The 23,763-nt window shown below is 36.7% G+C and overlaps 8 protein-coding genes across 8 annotated transcripts; 1 reads left to right on the top strand and 7 right to left on the bottom strand.

Moving 5' to 3' along the window:
* Positions 1 to 4,129: 4,129 nt before the first annotated feature.
* On the bottom strand, positions 4,130 to 5,214 carry GCK72_019765 (uncharacterized protein; the record flags this gene model as incomplete). Its single annotated transcript, XM_053733212.1, has 3 exons — positions 4,130 to 4,547; positions 4,591 to 4,883; positions 5,080 to 5,214. The coding sequence occupies 3 exons, from the start codon at positions 5,212 to 5,214 to the stop codon at positions 4,130 to 4,132; spliced, it is 846 nt and encodes a 281-aa protein (XP_053582125.1).
* A 1,885-nt stretch (positions 5,215 to 7,099) lies between these two features.
* GCK72_019764 (uncharacterized protein) lies at positions 7,100 to 11,267 on the bottom strand (the record flags this gene model as incomplete). The annotated part of the gene is made up of 6 exons (XM_053733211.1): positions 7,100 to 7,278; positions 7,327 to 7,516; positions 7,572 to 7,918; positions 8,051 to 10,836; positions 10,885 to 11,096; positions 11,142 to 11,267. 6 exons carry the CDS (start codon positions 11,265 to 11,267, stop codon positions 7,100 to 7,102), a joined length of 3,840 nt encoding a protein of 1,279 aa, XP_053582124.1.
* A 1,404-nt stretch (positions 11,268 to 12,671) lies between these two features.
* On the bottom strand, positions 12,672 to 14,432 carry GCK72_019763 (uncharacterized protein; the record flags this gene model as incomplete). Its single annotated transcript, XM_053733210.1, has 6 exons — positions 12,672 to 12,864; positions 12,919 to 13,239; positions 13,288 to 13,843; positions 13,890 to 14,002; positions 14,049 to 14,298; positions 14,372 to 14,432. The coding sequence occupies 6 exons, from the start codon at positions 14,430 to 14,432 to the stop codon at positions 12,672 to 12,674; spliced, it is 1,494 nt and encodes a 497-aa protein (XP_053582123.1).
* Positions 14,433 to 15,006: 574 nt separating this feature from the next.
* GCK72_019762 (uncharacterized protein) lies at positions 15,007 to 17,414 on the top strand (the record flags this gene model as incomplete). The annotated part of the gene is made up of 8 exons (XM_003098485.2): positions 15,007 to 15,204; positions 15,274 to 15,412; positions 15,458 to 15,586; positions 15,636 to 15,974; positions 16,567 to 16,622; positions 16,672 to 16,810; positions 16,857 to 16,985; positions 17,032 to 17,414. 8 exons carry the CDS (start codon positions 15,007 to 15,009, stop codon positions 17,412 to 17,414), a joined length of 1,512 nt encoding a protein of 503 aa, XP_003098533.2.
* Positions 17,415 to 17,447: 33 nt separating this feature from the next.
* Positions 17,448 to 18,592, bottom strand: GCK72_019761 (uncharacterized protein; the record flags this gene model as incomplete). Its single annotated transcript, XM_003098540.2, has 3 exons — positions 17,448 to 17,720; positions 17,801 to 18,464; positions 18,513 to 18,592. 3 exons carry the CDS (start codon positions 18,590 to 18,592, stop codon positions 17,448 to 17,450), a joined length of 1,017 nt encoding a protein of 338 aa, XP_003098588.2.
* A 190-nt stretch (positions 18,593 to 18,782) lies between these two features.
* On the bottom strand, positions 18,783 to 19,819 carry GCK72_019760 (uncharacterized protein; the record flags this gene model as incomplete). Its single annotated transcript, XM_053733209.1, has 3 exons — positions 18,783 to 19,037; positions 19,085 to 19,709; positions 19,755 to 19,819. The coding sequence occupies 3 exons, from the start codon at positions 19,817 to 19,819 to the stop codon at positions 18,783 to 18,785; spliced, it is 945 nt and encodes a 314-aa protein (XP_053582122.1).
* Positions 19,820 to 20,416: 597 nt separating this feature from the next.
* On the bottom strand, positions 20,417 to 22,007 carry GCK72_019759 (uncharacterized protein; the record flags this gene model as incomplete). The annotated part of the gene is made up of 4 exons (XM_053733208.1): positions 20,417 to 20,541; positions 20,994 to 21,174; positions 21,223 to 21,883; positions 21,928 to 22,007. 4 exons carry the CDS (start codon positions 22,005 to 22,007, stop codon positions 20,417 to 20,419), a joined length of 1,047 nt encoding a protein of 348 aa, XP_053582121.1.
* Positions 22,008 to 22,638: 631 nt separating this feature from the next.
* GCK72_019758 (uncharacterized protein) lies at positions 22,639 to 23,750 on the bottom strand (the record flags this gene model as incomplete). Its single annotated transcript, XM_003098534.2, has 3 exons — positions 22,639 to 22,890; positions 22,945 to 23,623; positions 23,671 to 23,750. 3 exons carry the CDS (start codon positions 23,748 to 23,750, stop codon positions 22,639 to 22,641), a joined length of 1,011 nt encoding a protein of 336 aa, XP_003098582.2.
* Between the last annotated feature and the right edge of the window lie 13 nt (positions 23,751 to 23,763).

Genomic DNA, 23,763 nt, shown 5'->3' with positions numbered 1-23,763 from the left:
CGGATTCAATGGAATTACAACTGCCTTTCCGTAACTTTTTATTTTGGAAAAATACACACATTGAAAAAATAAATATAGTTTAAGTAGTGTCTACTTACACTTATAACGTTCACCTGGCATTTATATGTTTTTTGTTTCTTTAAAAATGCTCACAGATTAAAACTGCACATTTGAGTTTTGCAGAGATTCAGCTGAATCTCTCAAAATAAAATAATTTTAAAAAAACATAACGTCTCATGAACCACACCAAACAATACTTCTCTCCAACTACAGAAAAATGGGTAGTTACTGTTTTCAACTTCACGATGGTTATACTTATTTTCGGCTTTGTCGTCATCTTAATTATTGTATTTCCATTATTTTTGATTGTGTATTGAGAGAATCGGAAACATGATGAATCAGTGAGAGCTTCGTACATCTGACCTCAAAACTTTCATTGTTATTTCAGGCTCCGATATATCCTATCATGAATCATTTCTACCAAGCAAATCAAGCATTTTACGTTGTTTTTGTGATGTTTATAACTAATTTTCTGTAAGTTTCTTCTTTTCTTGTTTCTATTCTCATAACTTGGTTCCCACGTTTTCAAAAATTGAGTTTTTCTAGATATTACACTTTGTTCAACCGACAGTCCATTTTTAACTACACACTCATCTTCTTCGCTGTCACAATTGTCATACTTGTTCACGTGCATCATTGTATCATCGCTTTATTGGGTCTACAGAGATTCCTCCTTTATTTTTTCAAAAAACTGGAAACTCGCATCAGTCTGAAAGAAAAGTTCATGAAATGGGTTATTTATAGTTTATATATACTTCTTTATAGTACATACAGCATAAGTGGAGGAGTTTATAAGTATTTGAGTACTTATAAGAACCAGGGTGATGAATCGGTTGCAGAAATTGGGTATAACATGTACCTGGTAAGTTTTATAGAGGCTTAACATCTCCAACAAAACAATTCAGATATACTACCTCATGATCAACATTATTCTACTAGTTTCTGCCTCTCTTTATATTCCAATATCCGTTAGTGTACATAGACTTGCAAAATTATCATCGTCTGTGACAAACAAGCCTCATAGATACATTCTAAATCAAACTATATCCACTGTTTTCTTCAAAAGTGTAAGTCGCTGCATGGCTTCCGATATTTTTTGTTTCAGCTACACCTGCTAATCTACTTCGTTCATGTTGTTACCTCACTTTCTAAAATTTTGGTAAGACTGAAGTTATTCAGTTTTATTGATAGAAAATGTTGCAGCTGTTCTCATATCTGCTACTTTTTGACATATTCTCAACCCCTTTGATTATTCAAATTTCTTATCTTTTTTGCAACAAAAGAAACTATTTGTCGTTGAGGAAACATATGACTTTAAAGAATGTTTGTTGTTTCTGTTGTTCCGGAAACAATCAAAGTACAACAAACTCTCAATTACGAATTCGTACAGTTACAGCTTTATAAAATGAATAAATTTGTTTCATGCAAAATTGATAGTGTATTTCATTTTTGACCCAATCAAAGATACACTAATAAATTGTAAAACAATCGCTGCCTGCCTTTTTTTTTTTCCGTTCGGCATTTAATTTTGAGGGTACAACAATTCTAGGGTACAACAGGGTACAACATTTTTAGGGTACAACTTTTTCAATTTTAGGGCACAACTTTCTCAATTCTAGGGTACAAAAATTCTAGGGTACATTAATTCTAGGGCGCAACTTTTCTAGGGTACAACTTCTCTATAATTCTAGGGTACAACTCGAATTAATTTGAGGGTACAACAAATATAATTCGAGGGTTCAACTTTTTCTGCTAGAAGTTTAACAGTTCGCAACCAAAAATATGATAAAACGCATAGGACAGTAAGCGAGAGAAATGCGGTTAGGAATGTAAACTGAACAGAGAGGTTTTGACAAATTAAAAACGCAACGTCACTAAAATGGTGGTGAATTGCTCGAATTCTACATTATGAAACAACATCTGAGCGGTATCGTATTTCTTGCCATTAACAGTTTGTTTCCCGGGCAAACACTCTTTCACTTCACCTTTCTCAATCACTACATAATTTGAATAGCTCTAATATTTATGACTCCAGAAATCAGTAAGCAGTTTTTGTGGAGTTCTAGAATCATTTTGGATCGTTAACTGAATATCTTGAGTAGGAGCTACAACATTAATTTCTATTAAATTGAAATATTAATCTACCATCACCGTTTTCCCTGTTCTAGGAATATTTGTGTGAGCAACCTACTAAAGTTTTGATTAACAACTCATGGCAATCCACTAAATTCAAACAATCTAAGTTGCTTGAGATATTGGAAAATAAGAGATCTATTCAACGTTTGAACTGTAGAATCTCCAACTTTCTAATTAGAACACTTTTTCGACTAGATCCATACCCGAGTTGCATGGAAATGAACATTGTTTATCCTGAAGTCGGAAATCGGGATCACATGAAACTCTGTTCTAGTCCAAAAAGAGGAATGTTAAAAGTGGTTGTGATTATAACTAATTGTTTTTCATTGGCAAAATTGACTATCCATTCACATGCAAACTGTTTAACTAACTCTCTGAGGCTCTAGTCAATATAGGATGTTCAGAGATCTTCCAACTATATAGAAGAAGGTGTATTCAAATAGACACTATTAGGAAAGTTAAATCAAAGAGACATAGGAGTCAAAGAGTGTTTGCCGGGAAAAAAAACTGTTAATGACAAGAATTACTGTTTCGCCCAGATGTTGAATGCTGAATTTTTAGAATGTAGAATTCGAGCAATTCACCACCATTTTAGTGACGTTGCGTTTTTAATTTGTCAAAACCTCTCTGTTCAGTTTACATTCATAACCGCATTTCTCTCGCTTACTGTCCTATGCGTTTTATCATATTTTTGGTTGCGAACTGTTAAACTTCTAGCAGAAAAAGTTGAACCCTCGAATTATATTTGTTGTACCCTTAAATTAATTCAAGTTGTACCCTAGAATTACAGAGAAGTTGTACCCTAGAAAAGTTGCGCCCTAGAATTAATGTACCCTAGAATTTTTGTACCCTAGAATTGAGAAAGTTGTGCCCTAAAATTGAAAAAGTTGTACCCTAAAAATGTTGTACCCTGTTGTACCCTAGAATTGTTGTACCCTCATAATTAAATGCCTTTCCGTTCCAATACATAGTGAACTGATTAGATTTCGTTCTCTTGTAATCCGGGTACTGATTGTCGGTGAGCACTGAAGAGTCAGAAAATTTATTTGTAAATCCTTTAGTGCATTTGTTCCAATGTGATTTCGCACCATCTTTGCAGTATGCTGTTGGATCGTCTCTGCAAGGAAAATGTACCATGAGAGATTTCACCAGCTCGTAGTAGCAAAGTTTCTGAAAATAATTATATAATGAGTTTAAGAAAGTTAAAAAGCAACATACCTCTTCATAATCAGGATCTGAAGAAAGTGGAAGCTCTGGAACTTCAGCCGAAATCATCTTGTCAACTTGAGCAGCGTTTGTGATGTGTTCTTTCAGCGACAACAACATATGGACATGATGCATTCCTCTTTGTTGGAACTCGACCGAATATACCACCAAAGCAATTTGCCAAACATTCCTTTCAAATTGCAATGTTTACCTTTTCTGCTGGAATTCTTCTTTTTCAATCCGATTACATCTTTTAACAATGTCTCGAATTTCGCGCGGAAAACGGTGTTTACCGGAGTTGGAATGCCCTCAGCCCATGTCACTCCCAATCTCTTGCATTCTCTCTGAATCTCTGGTCATTTTGGGTTGCCGGTGAATGTGAGAAATAAGTCTGTCTCAAGATTGTTCGCGAGAGTGACAGCAGACATGACCAATTCCCTTTGGTACTTTGCCGTTCCAGGTACACTTGATGGAATCGTGACCAATAGACCGAACTTCTTCAATCCTTTCAACTTCACAGCAATCAATTTCTGAAGGAACTGGAACACTCAGCGTCTTTTTGAGAAACTCTTGAATTCTGCTCGATTCATAACAATTGCTCCCATTCTTTCTTCGATCATTCGACATGCATAATCGATGACAAAAAGTTGACCGAGAATTCTGGATGCTCCTTGAAATCGACAGGGAATCTCATCCCGGTGTTGGAATAGAAAGTTGCCACATTCGGCTATACTTGAAACTCTCGTTGACCAACGTTTTGGACTTTGACACCGTCATTTTTACGTCCCAATGCAGATGGTTCTGCGTCATGTTCATCTTCATAGAACATCTCTACCGTATCAATTTCTGAAGCCGCCAAGTCTTCTTCTTGATCGATATCTATATTTTGGAAACTATCTGGATCGAAGTCATCGTATTTATCAGTTCCATCGATTGTACGGCGGTTCTTCTTCTCATAACTCTCCGATGTCTTCTGAACCGAATGGGTTGCCCGATACGAATGGAATATCAACTGCGGCGTTTGTCCTATCCACCATCGGATACATTTCATGATAACATTAGTTTGCTGACCGATGCATGAATCAATAGGTGCATCTTGCTCGTCTTCCAGAATTCTGTACAGAAGAATTTGCACGTTGTTGAGGCTGAAAAAAAGAACTATTCGAAATGCATAAAAAATCAAATCACTTTGTAGGATGTTCCTCTTCTTCTTCCAAGTCTTCCTCTTCTGAAATTTCATCTCTTTGATGCACAAATTCTGGAGATTGTTCTATTGAAACGTCTCCACTTTTAGATTTTCGGTCTGGCTCTAGATTTTCAGGCATTTCCTCAAACCCTGGCTCCAATATGTAGTAGTCAGCTGGATCTTCCCCATTCCTTCTCATTTCTTTGATATCATCCCTGATTCGTTCTTCATACGATGGCTTCGGTGTTTTAACTGTCCATTTTCGATATTTGTGAAGCGCATAAGCCTTTTCCATCTGGGAACAATAAAGGATAGCTGAGCGCATCGCAGAAGAGATTCGAAAAGATGGAAATTGATTCTTGAGGATTCCGGTTTGATGGGTTTTTTGGATAAATCGTCAGTCCTCTGGGCAGAATGGTTGAATCTTCTGGATTCAGACTGAATGCCACAGAAAGGAAATCTTTCCCAATCTGTTTCTCTCTTCCATACACTTTGTGATGAGCAGCTAAAACGTCTTGTCGATCCAACTCGTGTGGAGATATCAACTTGAACCGAAGATTGTCATTGCTTGATTCGTTTCCATCCAATCCAATTTCAATGAGCATCTCTTTTTCCATTTCTGCCATATTCTTATAGCATTAGTAAAGAGCGTTGTTTTCATTGAGATATAAGTGAACGTCTTCAAATATCTTCTTCAGGTTGATATTCTTCACTCTCAAAGTGTCAAATCTCATAGATTCAATTTACTCGTTTCCATGCTCCAGAACAATGAAGTTCGCATATCTCGGCCTTGCAGAGTCATGTGGATGAATTGCCGAGGGTAGGAAGCTGACCGCTCCACAAATTTTCAACGATTAAACACCATGAGGCTTCTGTTCTTGATGTGTGAAGTTTATACTCGCCATCAAGAAAGCTGCGTCTGTTTGAACAAGAGTGAATAAGTTTAGAATGGTGATTTTTGAAAAAAAAAACAGATTCTCAGAAAGATGAGTGGAATTTTTTCGGCAAAAAACATTTTCATACAGAAATTGCACATAAAGTACTGGAGGATTCTCTGAAACTGTTATATTATTTAGAAAATGAAATATTAGCTGAAATGGCCGAAAAAGTTTTGAATTGAAAATCGCAAAAACTATGATTTTCGATATAATTTGAAACAAAAGCAACGAAAGTCGTTAATTTGTGAAGCGAAATTTACCTTTTAATTTTTTAAATCATTGGAGTAGTCACCATTCTTGTTATTCCAATGAAACATACCTCTTTCTGTAAAACTTTGAATTTCTGGCGCGTAAATCAATGAATGTTCTCAAATTAAAAGCGGAAAAATAAAAAATAGTTATATTTATTTCATATAATCATTATTTCAACAAAAAAGCAAAACAAGTTGCTTTAAAAAACATAATTTATTGTTAGAACGATGAGAAAATAAAAAAATGCATGTGAAAAGCTGAAAACGCAAACGCGCTCCGCTGCAAAAGGCGTCTCCCGTTTTTTTAAACGAGATGGCTGGGATTAGCATTTGTGATGTACAGTCAATAAAAAAGAGTGCGAAATTCACAAAATCCTGATTACCTCAAGCATTTTCAATTTCACAGAATGCCCCTTTTCTATCTCTCTATCCTATTTTATTCATTTTTATAAATTTCATCATTTCCCACACAAAAACTACTCGCATCTGTTTTGAAACGATAATTTCTTTTTTTTCTTATTTTTTCGATTTTTGTACGTAACTGATAGTGACAAAACTAAAACATCTGTTTATATCCAACTTTTTTTGTTGGTGAATGTGAATGTGTTTGAAATGAAGGTTATCAAAGAATACTTCATGCACGTGTCATAGAATGTCCATATGAAGCAACTGCGCTCCAAAAAAAATTAGCGTAAAATTAACGCGAAATTCAAAAAATGTATCCAAAAATTTTTTTTGTGTATTAAAAATTTGTATTTTTTCTCTTTTTTAATGAATTCGATATTTTTTGTGCGAAGTTTTCTCGAAAATACCGAGAAAAATGGAAGAAAAGTACAGCTTCATTCGAAAAATTTGACTCCCTATCGTTCGTCTTACTGTGTCCACGTTATCAGGTCCCGCATTATGCTGAGTGGCGACTAAATTGGCAATCTGCCAAGTCGTGTGCAAACGCGCTTCACTGAGCTTCCGGTTTTGCGGGAAAATAATTTGAATTTATATGGACAAAATTTGACCCTGCACGGTGATTTTTTCTGTACATTTCCCGTTGACAAATTTTCGCCCCGTGGGGCGCAGAAAAATGGAAAAAATGTCAAACTAATAATCAGAATATGGCAGGAAGTCGTGATAGCTGAAATTGTTATGGTAGAAGAAAGTAGAATACAGAGTTTACAAACTTACTAATTAAATTTGTAAAAAAAACAATATTCAAGTTGTTAAATTTTTAAAAAGATTCATTCTGAAACCCAGCAGGAGTTTATCAAATACAACAAATTGAGGCAGAAATATATTCTTTTCAGTATAAACTTTAACAGACAACATATTTAGAAACTGTTATTAATAGTGAAAAACAAGACATTCACAATTACAACAATGAAAATAGAAATTCCAAACGACGATCCACTGGGCGGAGTTGGTGACACGTGTGGTCCGACACAGTTATTGGTAGTGCAACAACATCCAGAAAAACCCGAAGTTTTCTCGGAGCAAGAGTTAGATAAACCTGTAATTTTAAACATCGTTTTTTCTTTTTGAAGTGTTTTCTTCTTACCGAAAGAATCGCAGACAAATGTTGTATCACAGGTGTAGAGAGTCAAAATACTCTTGGATGAATTGAAAAGAGATGTGTAGGACACTGTAGCACACTGTCCATGACAAAGGCTGTAACTATCTTGCGTGATCGCAACTTCATTCAGATATATTGAAGAGCGACATGCAATTAAGTTGGGGTGTGCAATTTCCTGAAAAAAATTTGATGAATGTTTTTATTGTTTCAGTATTAAAAAAACGACTTACCGGTGATATCAAGTTTGTTGTGTTTACAGCTGGCTCCGTGACGTGACAGTTCGATCCAGCGGTACAGCAATAACCAGTGACGTTTTTATCCGTAGATATTGGGTTTTTCTTGTTAACCAAATTGAGCGATTTGCAAACAGACCTTGGCACACAATGATAAGACTTGTAAAAAGTGTTTTCGATAGTTATCTCCATAGATCCACAGTAACCATCACATGGTACAGTGGCTCCGTAATTGGTTTTGTTGTCAGAAGCATAAACTCCCACGTAGCAATTCACAGGTCCCGGCCAGGAATCAGTATACGGGTTCAAACAGCCATCGGTATTACAACAACATCCAGAAAGTCCTGATTAAAGAGTGTAACAGCCATTTGTGAGGTTAAGATACTGACAGATAGATGTAGAGTCACACGTATATAATGTTGAAATATGATTCTGTTTTTGTCCCGAGGTAGTGACGGTGAGTGAAGCACAATAACCATTGCATTCTTGAATAGTTAGATAATTCTTTTGACCATCGAGGACAAGTCCCTGGTAGCAAGAAACTGGTACAGCAGGAATTACTGGTGGCTTTGGTTTGAAATTGGGATCTTTGACGTTACAATTGTCAGAGCTGTTACAGCAGCAGCCAATAAGCTTTCCATAGCCCACCAGATTTGCACAGTTGTTTGTGATTTTCAGAGAATCACATACCTGGATCGAGAGACAGTGATAAGTGGTGACATTGTAACCTCCGACGACTCCATTGAACGAAGCACATTGACCGTCACATGCAATTTGAGACCCAAGACTTAATGCATCATAAGTTGACTGGATTCCGACAAAACAATTGAGAGGATGAGCAGGAGTAGGTGGTTGTGTTGTTAGTGTAGAAGTCGAGGCAAATGGAAGGGTAGAAGAAGAAATTGGAGAAAAAGTAGGAGAAGAAGATGAAGTGACGAGAGATACAGTGGATGTTGAAATGGTTGTCAGACGGGGAGTCGGTGTGACATTCGGACCAAGGCAAGCATTATCAGAACAGCAGCATCCAGTGAGACCTTGTTGAATTGAAAAACACGTATTGCTTAATCCTAATCGGTTGCAGTTTGTTTGATCACAGAAGTAAGACGTTGTATTCATCGGAGCATCAAAATTTGTTGTAGTGAAAGTAACAGATGCACATTCTCCAAAACATAACTGCCATCCTAAAGTTGACATTGGCTGACCATTGACAAAAAGTCCAGAGTAACAGCTGATTGGAATGTTGGAAAGGTTTGCAATCGGTTGGCTCGTGTCGATTTTTCCAGTCAAGCCAGCGAGATCAACATTGCAGTTGTCGTAGTTGTCACAGCAGCATGTTTTCTTATCACCAAATAAGGTTTCACACGAGTTATCCAGTTCTAATTGATGACAATACTTAGGATGGACACATTCAAAGAGTGTCACTGGATCATTGTTGACTGTTGTAGATATGGAGGCGCATGATCCATCACATAACACTTCCGATCCATTGGATTTTTCTTGAGCATAGATACCAGAGAAACATTTTTGTGGGGTATATGGAATAGTTCTGTTCTTTGTTGGGTCCATGCATAGATCAGAGTCACAGCAACACTCTACAACTCCCGGTGTCAAGGCGTAGCATCCATTTTTTATGTCTAGTTCCTCGCAAATAGTTTTTGGACTACAGCTGTATAGTTTTGCAATGTGGATTTGGCCTTGGATGGCGCTGGTATACTGGATAGATGTGCATCGTCCTTGACATACTTCTTTAGTGTCTGAACTCGTTGAAAGAGGGCTCCCGTCCACATAAAGACCGGAATAACAAACAATAGAATCATCGGAAGGTGTCAGTGGTGGTGGGATGATATCTGTGTTCTGCACGTTACAATTGTCAACATTGTTACAACAACAGAATGTAATAGCTCTGTCTTCATACAGTCTACGACATGAGTCTTTTATCTGCATACTTTTACATAATGAGTCATCGACGCAATGGTATGATGTCACATTATAACCGCCGACAATTCCTTCGAGAGAAGCACATTGCCCGTTACAATACACTTCGGATCCCAAACTGATGGACTCGTAGCTGCTTACAAAGCCCACATAGCATTTCAGCGGCGACTCTGGAGTTCGTGGCGGGACTACAGTTGGGTCGAGACAAGCATCTGAAGAGCAGCAACATCCGGAAACGCCTGACTCAATATTGGTGCAATTATTATTCATTTCAAGCTGGTAACATGTACTAGGAGTAGTACATGAATACATTGTCGCATTATTCGATTTTCCATTGAGGTTTGTAGTGAAACTGAATGAGGAACATACTCCTGTACAAGACTGCCAGCCGATGACAGATGCTGGTGCATTGTTGATGAAAAGACCATTGTAACACGAAATTGGATAATCACGAAGGTTAGAGGCAGGCAGAATGACGTTAATTTTTCCTTGGAGACCAGCGAAATCAATGTTGCAATTATTGTAATTGTCGCAACAGCAGGAAGTGATATCACGATCCGCTGCCACGGTGTTGCATTCGTTGTAAAGTTCCAGTTGACGACAAAATTTAGTTTCGATGCATCCAAGAATTGTTACGGGATCGTCGTTGATTAACGAGGACATTGAGAAGCATGATCCTTCGCAGATCATTTCAGATCCAATACCTCGACCTTGTTCATAAACTCCTGTGAAACATGTACGAACTACTGCGGGAGCTGTTTTGTTCAAAGCAGGATCCAAACAAACATCCGTATTGCAACAACATCCTTGGACTCCCGGAGAGACAGTGGAACACAAGTTGTTCATATTCAGTTGCTGGCACACAGGAGTTGCATCACATCCGTAATATGTTGCACTTGCAACAACTCCATCGGCAGAGCTGTTCAAAGAAGTGGATGAACACTGTCCTTGACAAACTTCCAAAGTGACTGGTGTTATAGCAATTCCATTGACATATACTCCACTATGACAGGCAATTGGAAAATCTGTGGTTTTCTGTGGTGGTGGCAGTATAATGCCGGTGGAAGCTATGTTACAGTTGTTTGCGTTGTTACAGCAACACACAGTGAATGTGCCATTGTGTTGGCAACTGTTGTGGAGACCAAATGAGTCACAAATCGAATTGGGAACACATTTGTAGCTAGTAGTGATATTTCCATTGACAAATCCAGAGAACGACGCACATTGTCCGTCACATGCAATTTGAGCTCCAATACTAATAGTATTCGACGGAGATACTGAATGGAGTCCAGAGTAGCACATCAGTTGATTTGCCGTTTCGATTATTCTAAAACAGATACATTTGAAATCTCAGTTATAAAACAAAACAACTCACTTTGAAACACTTCTCATTATCCCAATGGGAATATTTTCCTCCAACTCTACTTTATTACACTTGTCTCCGTTACAAAAACATGAAACTTCAAGCTCACTGCTGGAACATGACTGAACTCGTTCATCCATAATATTATTTTCACATGTCAATGAAACCAAGTGACCCACAGAAGATGGTAGGGTTTGTTTTCTGCATAAACCATGACACAACTTCTGGAAAGTAAATGTTCACACAAGCTTCTGGTCAGACCAACTCACAGATTCAACTGATTTGGAAACAATTAAATTTTCAAGAACTAGAAGATTTCCAACCAAACAGTCCTGAGAAGCATGGGCACAACTGAGAAGTCCGGCGGCAACAAGAAAGATGATCGACCACTTCATCTGAAAATTGTTAGGTTTTTTTGTGAAAAACTGTTTAAAGTTCTTGAAAAAAAGTAGGTCAACGTATTTAGAGTAAGAATGAACAAATGAAATGCGTTTTACAAATATATGAATTGTGAAATAATTACCAATATTTCATGATTTTTCTTAAGAAAGCTTTTTAAATAGGAGAATACTGTACATTGAGACCAATCGTCATTTGTTATTTTGTTTAAACAATTTTAATAAAAAGATGCGACTTAATGGGAGCCACTGACATCATTTGTGCCATTATTTATGACATTATACCTGATTTTTATCACATGAAACTAAGATGAAAAGGAAGATGTTTCTTATCAAACTATTCTTATTAATCATACTTAATCTTAAGCTTATCACTGATAAAACATTATTTCGCTGTGCAACAGTGTCTTATAATTCATTCTAATACAAGAATTTGATCATTCGAACTTCCAAATTTCAAAATGAATTAGGACCTTGTCGATTGTATGACAAATTTCGAAAATACAGACACCAATACTGGTTGCTCTTGTAGAACGTACCCGTGCTCCAAATGTTTCATTTCTGAAATACATTTTCTTAGTGAACCGATGGCACAAACAATAAATGCAACGGGCGATCTCGTAACTTCCTGCAATCAGTTCGTTTGTTCAAACTCTCTAGTTATCTTTCATTTCATCTATCTCATACTCAGGTTTAAGTCGGCTAAATCACAAACTTCACTCTATTCCATTCTCCGTGCTGAAAATTACTAATATGTCGTGTTATCAAACCTTTTCTCGTCATTACACTTCATTGAATCTGTTCAGTTTCATCTATTCTTATGTATGGTATTGTTAGTATTATACATTAATAATGTACGAAGTACGAAACCATCAAGATTAAAAAATACTAAAATTTCTTCCGTTTAACATTCAGTCGTTCTGAGAAAAGTACCACAAGTCCAGTCAAACATCAACAGATACAATGCTGACACTTAGAACATGAGAGTAATATTATGATAACATTTCACTAATCCTACTACGATTGTTTCAGTTTTATCCTCATTTATGATTATGATGCTCCAATACCACGGTTCAATATCCATATTGACAACGATGGTGACAAACAATATATAATGGAGATCCTCGCGCGGGTGCCAGTGTATTCAAAAAAGTGAGTGGAGTTCCCATTATGAACAATTGATTTTTATGTATTCGCTGTAATTGAATATAAAATGCATCAAAATAGGTGTTTCACTTTTATATCAGGCTGTGGTTCTACGCTCATCGCTTAAACTCGATCACTTTATGACCACTCTTTTCTTATCAATTTTTATTATTTTTTATTTTATTGGAAACCTCGCGCATTATCAAAAACCAAACTAGAGCGATTTTGAATGATTCATAAAACTTTATCAAATGATCAATGGAAAATGATGAAGAAGCACATTAGAACAGTGACGAAAAGAGAAATGCGATTCGAAGATGCTTTCAACAACTCAAAATCGATATAGATTCCATTACTCAAGTCGTCCTTAGAATCAAATTCAACGAGCAATGTGTCTCCGACAACTTGAATGACCTGATTCATAGCTGGTAGGTTGTAGGCAGAGAAGCTGAAACATAGAAGATAGATATTCCAAAAATATCCCTGATTGATACGCTCTCACCTTTGTCCATATGCAGCACTATCTCCGTTAGAAACTGTGATATTGAACTGACTGGATTTAGTAACATCAGCGGTTCGGATTACAATTGAGAACTTGGTCGGTGTGTTCTCTGGTGCTGAAATCTTTGCAGAAGCCCATTGAAGAGTCTTTTCAGTGTAATGATTAGAGACAATGAATCCTTTTCTTCCCATTTGACTCTTTTCGGAAGCAGTGTATAGAAGAGTGAAATTGATAGTAGCCCGTGCATTGGCACCATTCAACACATATGTTCTTGCATTTCCATTGAAAGATTGTGGAAGCCGGATTGCGCTGTTGTCAATTCTGAAAAGTGGAAGTCTAATAAGGAACAACATTTGCAACTATACTGACGGGTATGAAGCAATGAGATTCTTTTTATTCGCTGTGACACCTCCAATGTACACATCCAATGTTCCATTTCCACTCAAACTTGTCACTGTCTCGTATCCAAAATCTCCATTCAAGTATGTCACGAACGCAGATAATCCCTTCGAGTTATCGAGAACCCCTTGGCAGTCTCCGGATAACAGACTAGAACAAGCAACTCCTTTCAGATTATTGAGATTTTTAGTGTTCTCGTATTCTTGTAATAAAATATGCGTGTCACTGCAATCTTGTTCGAAAAGAGTTTGTATAGTGAGTTGATTTCCGGAAGATACCAATTGATTACCACTTTCAGAGAGTTGTTTAGCCGTTCCGAGGTATGTAGAGTTCCAGTTGGGTCCGTCGTAGAAGACAATTCCACGGAGAAGAGAAGAGAATTCGGGAGTTGACGTGGGGATAACTAAAGCTGATACTCTGGATTGGGCAGTGACTAGGGTGAGGTTAGGATGACAATAGCTGATGACTTGAGGTTCAGTATCCGATTGGTTCAGTTGGATGCTGTTGGGTTTGAATGTGGATGGATCTGAAATCAAAATGATTTCACTTCTTACAAAGTCGGTAACTGTTACATTGACGCCAATGAATGGAAAATGCGAAGCTGGAATTAGTCATAACAGTTGCCAATGTGATATTACCGCCAGTTGACATGAAATAGAAGAATTCTTTGTTAGCAGAGAGGATGCTGAAATTTCGAAATTAAAATGCTTTATATCAAACAGGACCGTCACTTTTCTGTTCTTCCTAATGAATCAGTGACAGTAACCAGAGGTAATGAAAAAGTTGTTCCAGTCGTTATGATAGTCATAACTACTTCTGCATATTGACCTTGAGGCACATTGATACGATAAGTGCAATTATAATTGGTTGGGAAGACGACAGGAGTATTGCCATTATACCCATCCGGGTATAATTCGATTAAATCATTTCCACTGAAGAATGGAGGAGGATTGTATTCGATGTAACCGCTATCGCATGAAGCTAAAATAAGAAAACATTATTGTACGGTGCTAATTGGATATCATTTTGAATATCAACAGTTAAGAAAACTTACGCTCGATCTTCGCTGCCCAGCATACTGTAGCAGCAAGCACTGAAAACAAGATTAACTTCATGTCCTGAGTGCAAGATGGTCTCCTATCAAATGTTAGTATTTTATATGAAACAAGAATGTTGATAAGAAGCCCATTACGTCATATTGATGCGTTCTTCGGCAGGTTGGTTGTGTGGGAAATCAAATGATCAGGTACAACTTTGACTCATAAAAGTTTCCTGTGGATGACAAAAGTCTAGTCACGGGACAACATTTTATTTATTTCTGACACGTCAGACTTATTTTTTGATGAACGAAACTCTCATATGTTTTGTAAAATTTGCTCTTGCACCCAGCCGGATCTCGGCTATCATATCCAGGTGTATCGGTCGCTCTAAATACTTTCAAATGTAATGATTTGATTTTTTGATCATTTTTTGATTGCACAAATAACTGTTTCTGCAATCACCACAATCTCAATATGATGTGATGTGTTTACAAGAAAAGTAACGAATAGAAAGGGCGGTTTTTGACCGGAAAAATTAGTATAAGACGACACACGTTGATAAGAGCGAGCTTATTTCCCGTGAGATAGCCTTGGTTTGTATTAACTAATTAAATAATATTTCTGATTGAACCCAATCTCCGAATTCCAAATGATCCACCTCATTCTTCTATTCTTGGTTTGTACTAACTTTTCTCTTGTATATTCTTCAACATCGTGTGTAACTGGGTACACATTAGTCAATCAGAAATGCTGGATGTTAGTCTCTCAATCTGCCGATGAGCCAACTGCAGATGAATATTGTCGACTTAACGGAGGAGGAGTTATCGCGACATTGAAGAATGCAATCGTATGTCAATTGCTTGCTCATTTTGCTTTCAGTGTATTGAGATTTTGTTTAAAAAATAATATCCTTCAGGACAATCGAGGACTACTCACAATTCTCAATGGAACAAGTGTTAGCCGTTTGTGGATTGGAATGATATGTACTGGACTTTCACCGTCTACTTGTCGATGGGCGGATACAACTACTGTACAGTATACAAGTTTCTCTAGTGGTAATTTAGACTTTATGATTCGAGAGCTAACGCTGCAGACTTTAGGTTTTCCGAATGATCGTTTCGGACAGTGTGTCTACTATTCAGCAGATGGCTATCCAGCGGGTCAGTGGGCTAGCGGACCTTGTGAGGAACAGCTTCCATTTGTGTGTGAACTTCCGACAACTTCTCCAGGTGGATTAATTTGTTCGATGCAAAAACTAATCAGATCAACATTTTACAGATGTGACCGGAGACTGTCTCGATTATGCAAACTATAATAACTACTGTTACATGAAAGAAGAAGATGTTCAATCCTTTTCGTGGGCTCAGAAAGACTGTGCTCGACACGGTGCAAACTTAGTATCTATTCACTCTTACCTGGAGAATCGATTCATCACTTCTCTTTTTCAAGAAGGAAAAATGGATTTGTGGATTGGAGCACTCGCTCCTGGATCTGCACTCATCGTTTGGACTGATGGAACACCGAATAATTATTACAATTTGAAGAATAGTGGGAATGGAAGTTGTGTTTCAATGGGTTTCGACCCGAATACTAATTCTACTGGAGACTGGTCTTCAGGTGACTGCGAAGCGGAATATCCGTCACTTTGTAAACGCCCTAATCAGAGTTCCTGAATAAATCATTTTTGTCATTCTCAAATAAATCACAATTCACAATACACACCCAAAATTACAGTTCACTCGAGAAAACGATGAATGGAAATTTTTAGTCACAAAACTTCTTTCAGTGTACACACGGAAAACCACTTTTGTTCATTGTGCATTCATCAGCACAAACTCAAAAGATCAGTGCGGACGTGTGAAAAGGTTTATCATCACACAAGAACTACATTAAATTTAGAAAATGATGCGAATTCTGACTTACATGTCAAAAAGATTATGTGAAATTATTGCATCGCAGAAACTATAAAACCGCAAAGTGCGGTAGATAGCCACAAATTTTCATTTTGTATTAGTTTCACTTCTTCTAAAATTTTCGTCTCATTTTGTGTCTTTTTCAGTCTAAACAATGCATAAACTCACTCATCTTATTTTCTCGTTTGTCCTCTTTTCAATAATCTCCGCGGATCCGATATGTACTTTGGGTTACACAATGGTCAATAATAAATGCTGGAAGCTATTCACTAAACATGAAAATCAAACATCTGCAGATGAGCGATGCAGAGAAAACGGAGGAGGAATATTAGTGACAATGAAAAACGCCATCGTAAGATTCCGTGTGCTGCCTGTTAAATCTTGACCGTATACATTTTCAGGACAACAGAGCGTTGCTAACCGTACTTAATGGAACAGGAATTCATCGTCTTTGGATGGGAATGACGTGTAGGGAATCATCAGTTTCCTGGTGTCAATGGGCGGATAAAACCGATGTGCAATACAATAGTTTTTCTAGTGGTAAGGTTATGGTTTTTTGCGAGAAAGTTCCAATCTCTGACATTAGGATATCCAAATAGTCAAGTTGGTAAATGTGTCTACTACAATTCGTACGGCGATCTAACAGGCCAGTGGACTAGTGAGCCATGTGAAGAGAAACTGCCGTTCGTGTGCGAAATTTTGTCATCCACTCCAGGTTAGTGAACAGACATACCGACAGACATAATAGCAGGAAATTTCAGAAATTGTTGGATCAGATTGTTACAGTCAATATAATAATTTTTGCTACACTCGTGTTCGTGATAAGTTGTCATTCAAAGCAGCTCAACAGAATTGTGTCCTGAAGAATTCTAGCTTAATTTCGATTCATTCCTATCTGGAAAACCGTTACATTACTACACTGTTTAATATTGATGGAAGTGTCTGGTTGGGAGGACAAATAACTCCGTACGATACACTTGAATGGACTGATATGACCCCATATGATTACTCTAATCTGAAACATGTTGGTAATGGAACTTGTGTTTCAATTGGTCTTGTCAAGTATACAAATGCAATGGATTGGTCAACTGGAAACTGTGAATCTACTTATCCATCTATTTGTAAACGACCTTTAACCATTTGATGAATAAAAACGTTTATCGACATACTTAAAGAGCTATACCGCAACATTCGGAACAACTGATAGCGGAACACGTGCAAAACGAGAGCGTTGATAGGAAAAGAAAAAATAAAGAGCATCGTCCGTAAAAGGAATTTTGAAATACCACTCCATTTCTTTGGATTTGTTGTTCGTGGTAGATGGAGGTCCAAAAGTCTCCCGAAGTCGTCTGTTCTCCAGAATTATTCGTCGCAGGTAGGAAATACCGTCATCCACAAAGTGCCTGTAGTGCAGCAAGAAATGTTTGAAGTGGCGGTTTTCAAGAAACGCCTGGAAAAAGTTTCGATGCTTTAAAGTTAACAAGACTTAGGTGTTATTTCTAGGTTGCCCATATCAAAGTAGCAACTTACTTCTTTCAACAGAAACAGCTCTTCCACTGTCACCCTATAAACTGTGATTTCAGCTCTTGATAAATGAATAAAGCACTCGACGCGTCCCAGAATAATTATATTCTCCATGTATAGTTCTTTTGTGTCATGAAATCGATCCATGAACTCCAGTTGTTCTGTCTCAATTTCTGTCGGTTTAGCCAGATGCAGTTCGATTCGAGACAGTGATTTAGGAGAAATATTTGACAGGATTTCGAACACTTGGTGCTTATCCGCTTTTATTTGAAAGTATTCAACTTCTAATTCTTGAAATTCATTTTTGTTTTTTAATGTTCTTTTCAATAACTTTGAAAACTCGGAATCGTATTCAGTGAGATTCAATCGGAAGCTATTCAGAAGTGACTTTTGCCTCGATAGTAAGAAATCGAGCTCTTCATAAAAGACGTTGAAGTAATCAGCATCTTCTAACACTTTTTTCTTCTTCCCGCATACGACCATTGTTCCGTTTCGATATTTTCGATAAAAAATATGATGAGAACTTTTAGAAGCCATGAGAATCAATGAAACTTCTCTGGCTCTTTGTCTTGTTAGTCCAATAGAAATTTCAATGCATTTAATCTGAAGATCCGGTTTAACGTCGTCAATGTAATTCCTCAGATCTCTACAGACTTTACGGAGAACCAATCTGAAGATGAAAACAAGTTTAACACACATACATTTTTCAAAAACTCACATCGATCGAGGATCGGAATTCGAAAAAATGTTATTTAATACCAAATCTGGCATATCAATTAGTGAGACCGGTAAAGTCATATTTCTGAGTTTCGGGTCAAAAAAGAAAAGAAAATAAATTTCAGTTTCGAAATGTTTCACAATTTGCTATTGATAATACTTTTCTGTTATCTACGTCTCTACCAATAATTCCACTCCGGGGTTGTTAGGTGTAGTTTGTTTGCCGATAAGTTTATTGACACGAAAAATCTAAGCTTTTACAGAAACGAAATTAATCATGAATTATTAAAAGGGAATCCAAAAGTATCCATCCTTCTGCTTCAACATATTTGAACAGAACCCATTTAGATGTGATCTCAATGCAAAGTTCTTCATTTTCATTTCCTGGTATTGGAAATGACCATCCCTTTTTGGCAAACTCGCCGACACTTTCAGTAGTTGCATTTCCAAGCAGTTCCAGGAGATGGTCCATGTTCACAAAATTAATATACCAAAATGTTAATTCTTTCCGCGTTTGTAGAAGAAGCTGCGAAATTTCGAATTGATAAAACTTTTTGAAACTCTCTACCGAACCTCTTTCAAGAAAAGAACATTCTCTGCTGAGATTGTGTGAAGAGCAACACGAACTTTCGAAAAATGAAGAAAGTCATGAACAGTCAAGTCAAATTTTATTCCTACAACACTGACATCGTCTGCATTTTTCCAATGATCCATTTCTGTGATTACCAGTTTCTCCTTTTTATGATCATGGATGTGTAAATCAAGTGATTTAATTGATTTTGGATCAAAATACGGTAGAACTTGAAGTATTTCCTTTTCAGTTGCGTACATTTCAAATTTTTTAACTTTGACCAATGCGTGTTTTGATCGAAGATTGGTGTTCAGCAGACCAATTGTTCCTGCATTTATTTTCTTATATTCCTCGGTTCCTAACCAATTTCGACAATCCAATTGTAAAAAAAACAAAGAAAAGTTGTTATTGTGCACTTCCATTATTGCATTCAAATCATGAAATGCTTTTGAGATAAAGTCCATTCCTTCAAACCGTGTTCCTTGTTCTTCCAGTGGTATATTTTTATTAACTCTAGAAAAAGTTCTGTCGAGCCATTCGGATTGACCATTTTGTAGTCTATAAAGTCTCTTAAGACTAACTTTTGTTTCGTGGAGTTGTACAACAACAGATACAAGTTCTGGTGGCCTGAAACATCTTTTTGGAACTAAAATTATGAAAAAGGAGACCTACTTCTGTTGTGTCATTTTCGCAAAGTCATCCATAACAATATTAACTTTATCATCAACAGAAGACATTTTCCAAAGAAAAATGGTTTCTTGAAATAAAATGAGTTAACTGAATTAAAAATATATACAAACGTTCAACATTGACTGATAACGATTTTAAAGAGTCAGCAGAGGCGTGGTTCTGGAATTTGATCAACATGAGTTTGGAAAACCGGAACAAACAGATAAATATTTAGAAATATTTTTTTTTATCAAGTAAAAGGAGCTACATCGACATTTTTGTATCTATTGCACAAATGTTTTTCAAATATTATTTTTTTCCACTGAAGCAGTTGACTTGTTTTTCTACACAGCCGTCGAGTCTGCAAAAAATCTTCATAACCATGATTCTGTTATAATCGAAAGTTAAAGTTTGTCTTCACACAATTTCAGCAACGTCTTGCAATGCACTCTGAATACCGTTTGACATCTCTCAACTGGTAGATCCAAGCTGAAATTGAGAGAAAAGAAGATAATTTAATTTTTTTCGACCTTCGACTTCTGGAGTTCCCAGTCATGGAGAATTCAGGCGGCTTTGAAGACAAGTTGTTTAAAAATTTAGCCTGTTTGGTTTAGCAAGTTATTTTTTATTGAAATTGAATTATGAATTGGTCGTATTCAAATTACTCAACCTTCAGCTGCTGCAGTTGTTACCTCGGCGTCTTGAGTTGCGGCTTTGTCCGTTGCAGTAGTGACAAGTGAATTTGTAGCGATTGATTCAGTAGTGTCCTTATCCTCTGTCACAGATGTCACTGTAGATTCAGTGGTCTCTGTTCTAAGAGAGAAATCAGTTACGGTAGAAACTGTAGACCTGAATGATATTTCTTCAGGTGGACTCACAACTTGAATTATCTACATAGCTATTCTATTTCTATTCATTAGTTCTCGATGTGTGCGAATTTCTATTTCTGTGTCATTTCGTGTTCAAATGTGTTTTCTTTTTGACCAGTCTAGAAGTGTGTCTCACAATCATCGCAACCATCGTATCTCCATCATCATACCGAAAAACAGGTTTTATTGCGTGAGATCAAAGAAACAAGAACATTTTTTGAACCCATATTTCGATCTTCTGTGAAATGATAAGATTTATTGCTGGAACACTGGAAAGTGAAACAAATGAATAATGAAAAAGGAAACCAACAGTAGCTTTACCAAAATTGTTATGAAATTTCAATGACAGCAAACATCCAATTATTCATTTCACCAGAAAGATTGAATTTCAGACATCGATCGTTTTGTGGAATATTGTATGTCCATGCATTTGTGATCTTTCCAAATCTACTTCGATCTGTAGATGCGGGGCCTAGTATTTCACAGTATTGTCTTATATTGACACACTTCGCGTTCACTTGGAACGATTTTAGTGAAGTAGAAGCAAGAAACATCTGTAAGGAGACAGATTGAAAACTCTCAAAAAGTTTCAAAAAGCTCACATCTTTCAATATTGTCACATCCTGCCCTGTTAGAAAATTGCAGACAATCGTGACTCTTGAAAAATGTGAGAAATGATGAAGTGAAGTCGAAGTCATAAGTTTTTGGATCGTCACTGTTTTTCCATTTTTCCATTGATTCAATTCTATTATCTGATCCATTTCCATTGGAATGATACGGTCATAATCTGGAGTCGAAAGCTCGATAGTCTCCAAACATTTTGCATCAAGATACGGTAGAATAGACATAATTTCTTTTTGAGATACAGTAGTCGAGTTGAATCTTTGAATCGGAATGGGATGATCCCAGGACTTCAGATTTTGCTCCATTCTTTTCAGAAAATTGTTTTCGTCTGACGAGAAAATCTTGAAGTGGAAATAGAAGTGATTCACTGAATCTTTTTGAAATCGGAGAAGAGCTTTGAAGTCTTCGAGGAAAACTTCAATAAAGTCCAAATTCAACAACAATTTCTGCTTTGATTTATAGCTGGTAATTAAACAACCGTCTAAATTTTTCTGATAATTCAAACTAATTATATTGAATGGCATATCCAATTTTATACTATCTGAAGTGACACAAACACCGACGTTTTGTAGATGGGATTCGGTTTTGTATTCGTCAATAAAGTTACGTAAATCATGACAGACTTTCCGGAGAACCAAACTGGAGAAAAAGAGATGTTCAAAGATAAAAGAATGAAAACTTACATTGATCGAAAATCAACTCGCTTCAAAATACAATTCATCACCTCATCCGGAACATTGAGTAAGAACGCTGGATCTGTCATTTTCAAGATTCACTTTTTCGTACTGTTAAACCAAGACTCTCTGAAAAATGTTTCTTGACTGGGGAAAGAAGAAACCAAGCCCAATGGCAAAGGAAGACGCAGTGATAAAAAACTTGACAGAAAAAGGTTGAGCGATGATGATATCATCACAGAGTTGATAAAAAATGTCAACGCGACCAATATATTTAGTCATGCAACCCCGTGTCAATAAATCACAAACGAATATCATTTTCAAAATTATACTATTAGGATTGGATCTTGTTCAACGTCAGAACAGAACGGAGACAATTGATCTTGAATAAAAGTGAAAGAAGTAATAAGTTTTCTGAATAATATTATCATTTTCACACCAAACATATATTTTTCCAATTTAGACCAAAGAATTCATGTGAACCTCCACCCGAACGTAAACCATTATAATCAATTCTGCAAACTTTCAGTGTTCAAAAAATGATTTATCCAGATTTGATGTTGTTCACCGTTTCAATTCTTCGAAAAAAAGATTTATCACTCGTTTATTTTGTCCCCACTTTTCATTAAAAAAAATCAATACAATCTCCTTATATTTATTTTTGTAAAAACTGTCTGGAATTAAATAGAACTAAAAGTTACATAAAAATTTAAAAACCCTTCATTTATCTGCAGGACATTTCACAGCTTCCGGTTGTGGAAATTTCTGAAGACGAAAAACATAATTTTTCTCTTTCCGAACCAAGGAGATTTGCAAGGTGCTATGAGGCAATCCAGTCTCCCATGTTTTTCTGTTTCTTGTCATTTCATCATGAGTTCCACAAGGTTGACCAAGTTGATCACATATTTCGGTTTTGTTGATGGAACTATAAGTTAGCTCCATGGATGTCAGTGTAGTTGATATGGAGAAAACCTGAAAGTTGAATTGAAAGAATAACTGCCCGCATTTTTGTAGTTGTGAGTTTACCTCCTTCAACTCGGTCAGTTCTTCTCCAGTAAGACTTGTTCGAAAAATAGAAACTGTCGAAAAATGAGAGAATTGTTCCAGCGGACAAGAAACTATCAAGTGGTTCATCTTCAATGTCTTCAAGTTTTTCCACTGTTTCAATTGTGTTATACTGTCAATATCAATTGGAAAGCTTTCCACATATCTCGCATCAAACATGTCAATAGATTCTAGAAACTCAGAGTCAAGGTACGGAAGCACTGACATAACTTCTTGTTTTGATACAGTGCTCATGATTAACTCTTTGACAGGAATCAGATGTCTCCATTGTTGCACACTTTGTCTCCACATCTCGAGAAACTTGGTTTCAAGCAGCTCCTCGTTTCGAAAATCATGGTCCTTGAACAGGTGGAAATGCACTTGAAAGTTTCCAACAGCAGACTTTTGATTTTTCATGATAATCTTGAAATCGTCCAGGAAAACTGACATAAAATCCAAGTTTTTCAATAGTTTCCTTCTCGATTTTCGTCCAGAAATCCAACAACCTCCTTCGTTTTTCTGATACTTCACACTATCGAATGGCATATCCAATTTGATAGACTCAGTATTAACAGATATTCTCACAAAATCAAGATGAGTTTCTGGCTTGTTAATGTCAATGAACTCCCGCAGTCCTCGACAAACTTTTCGAAGAATTAGTCTGAATAAATACTTACGATATGAAGACTTTTAGTAGGAACAACTCACATCGATCGAAGATCAGCATTTCTCAAAATTATCGCCATCACGACATCAGGCATTTCAAGCAGAGAAACTGACAGTGACATTCTGAATCAATTT

The sequence above is a fragment of the Caenorhabditis remanei genome, chromosome V (assembly GCF_010183535.1).
Source record: "Caenorhabditis remanei strain PX506 chromosome V, whole genome shotgun sequence".
Taxonomy (NCBI): Eukaryota; Metazoa; Nematoda; class Chromadorea; order Rhabditida; family Rhabditidae; genus Caenorhabditis; species Caenorhabditis remanei.
This window is presented reverse-complemented; position numbering and strand designations above follow the sequence as displayed.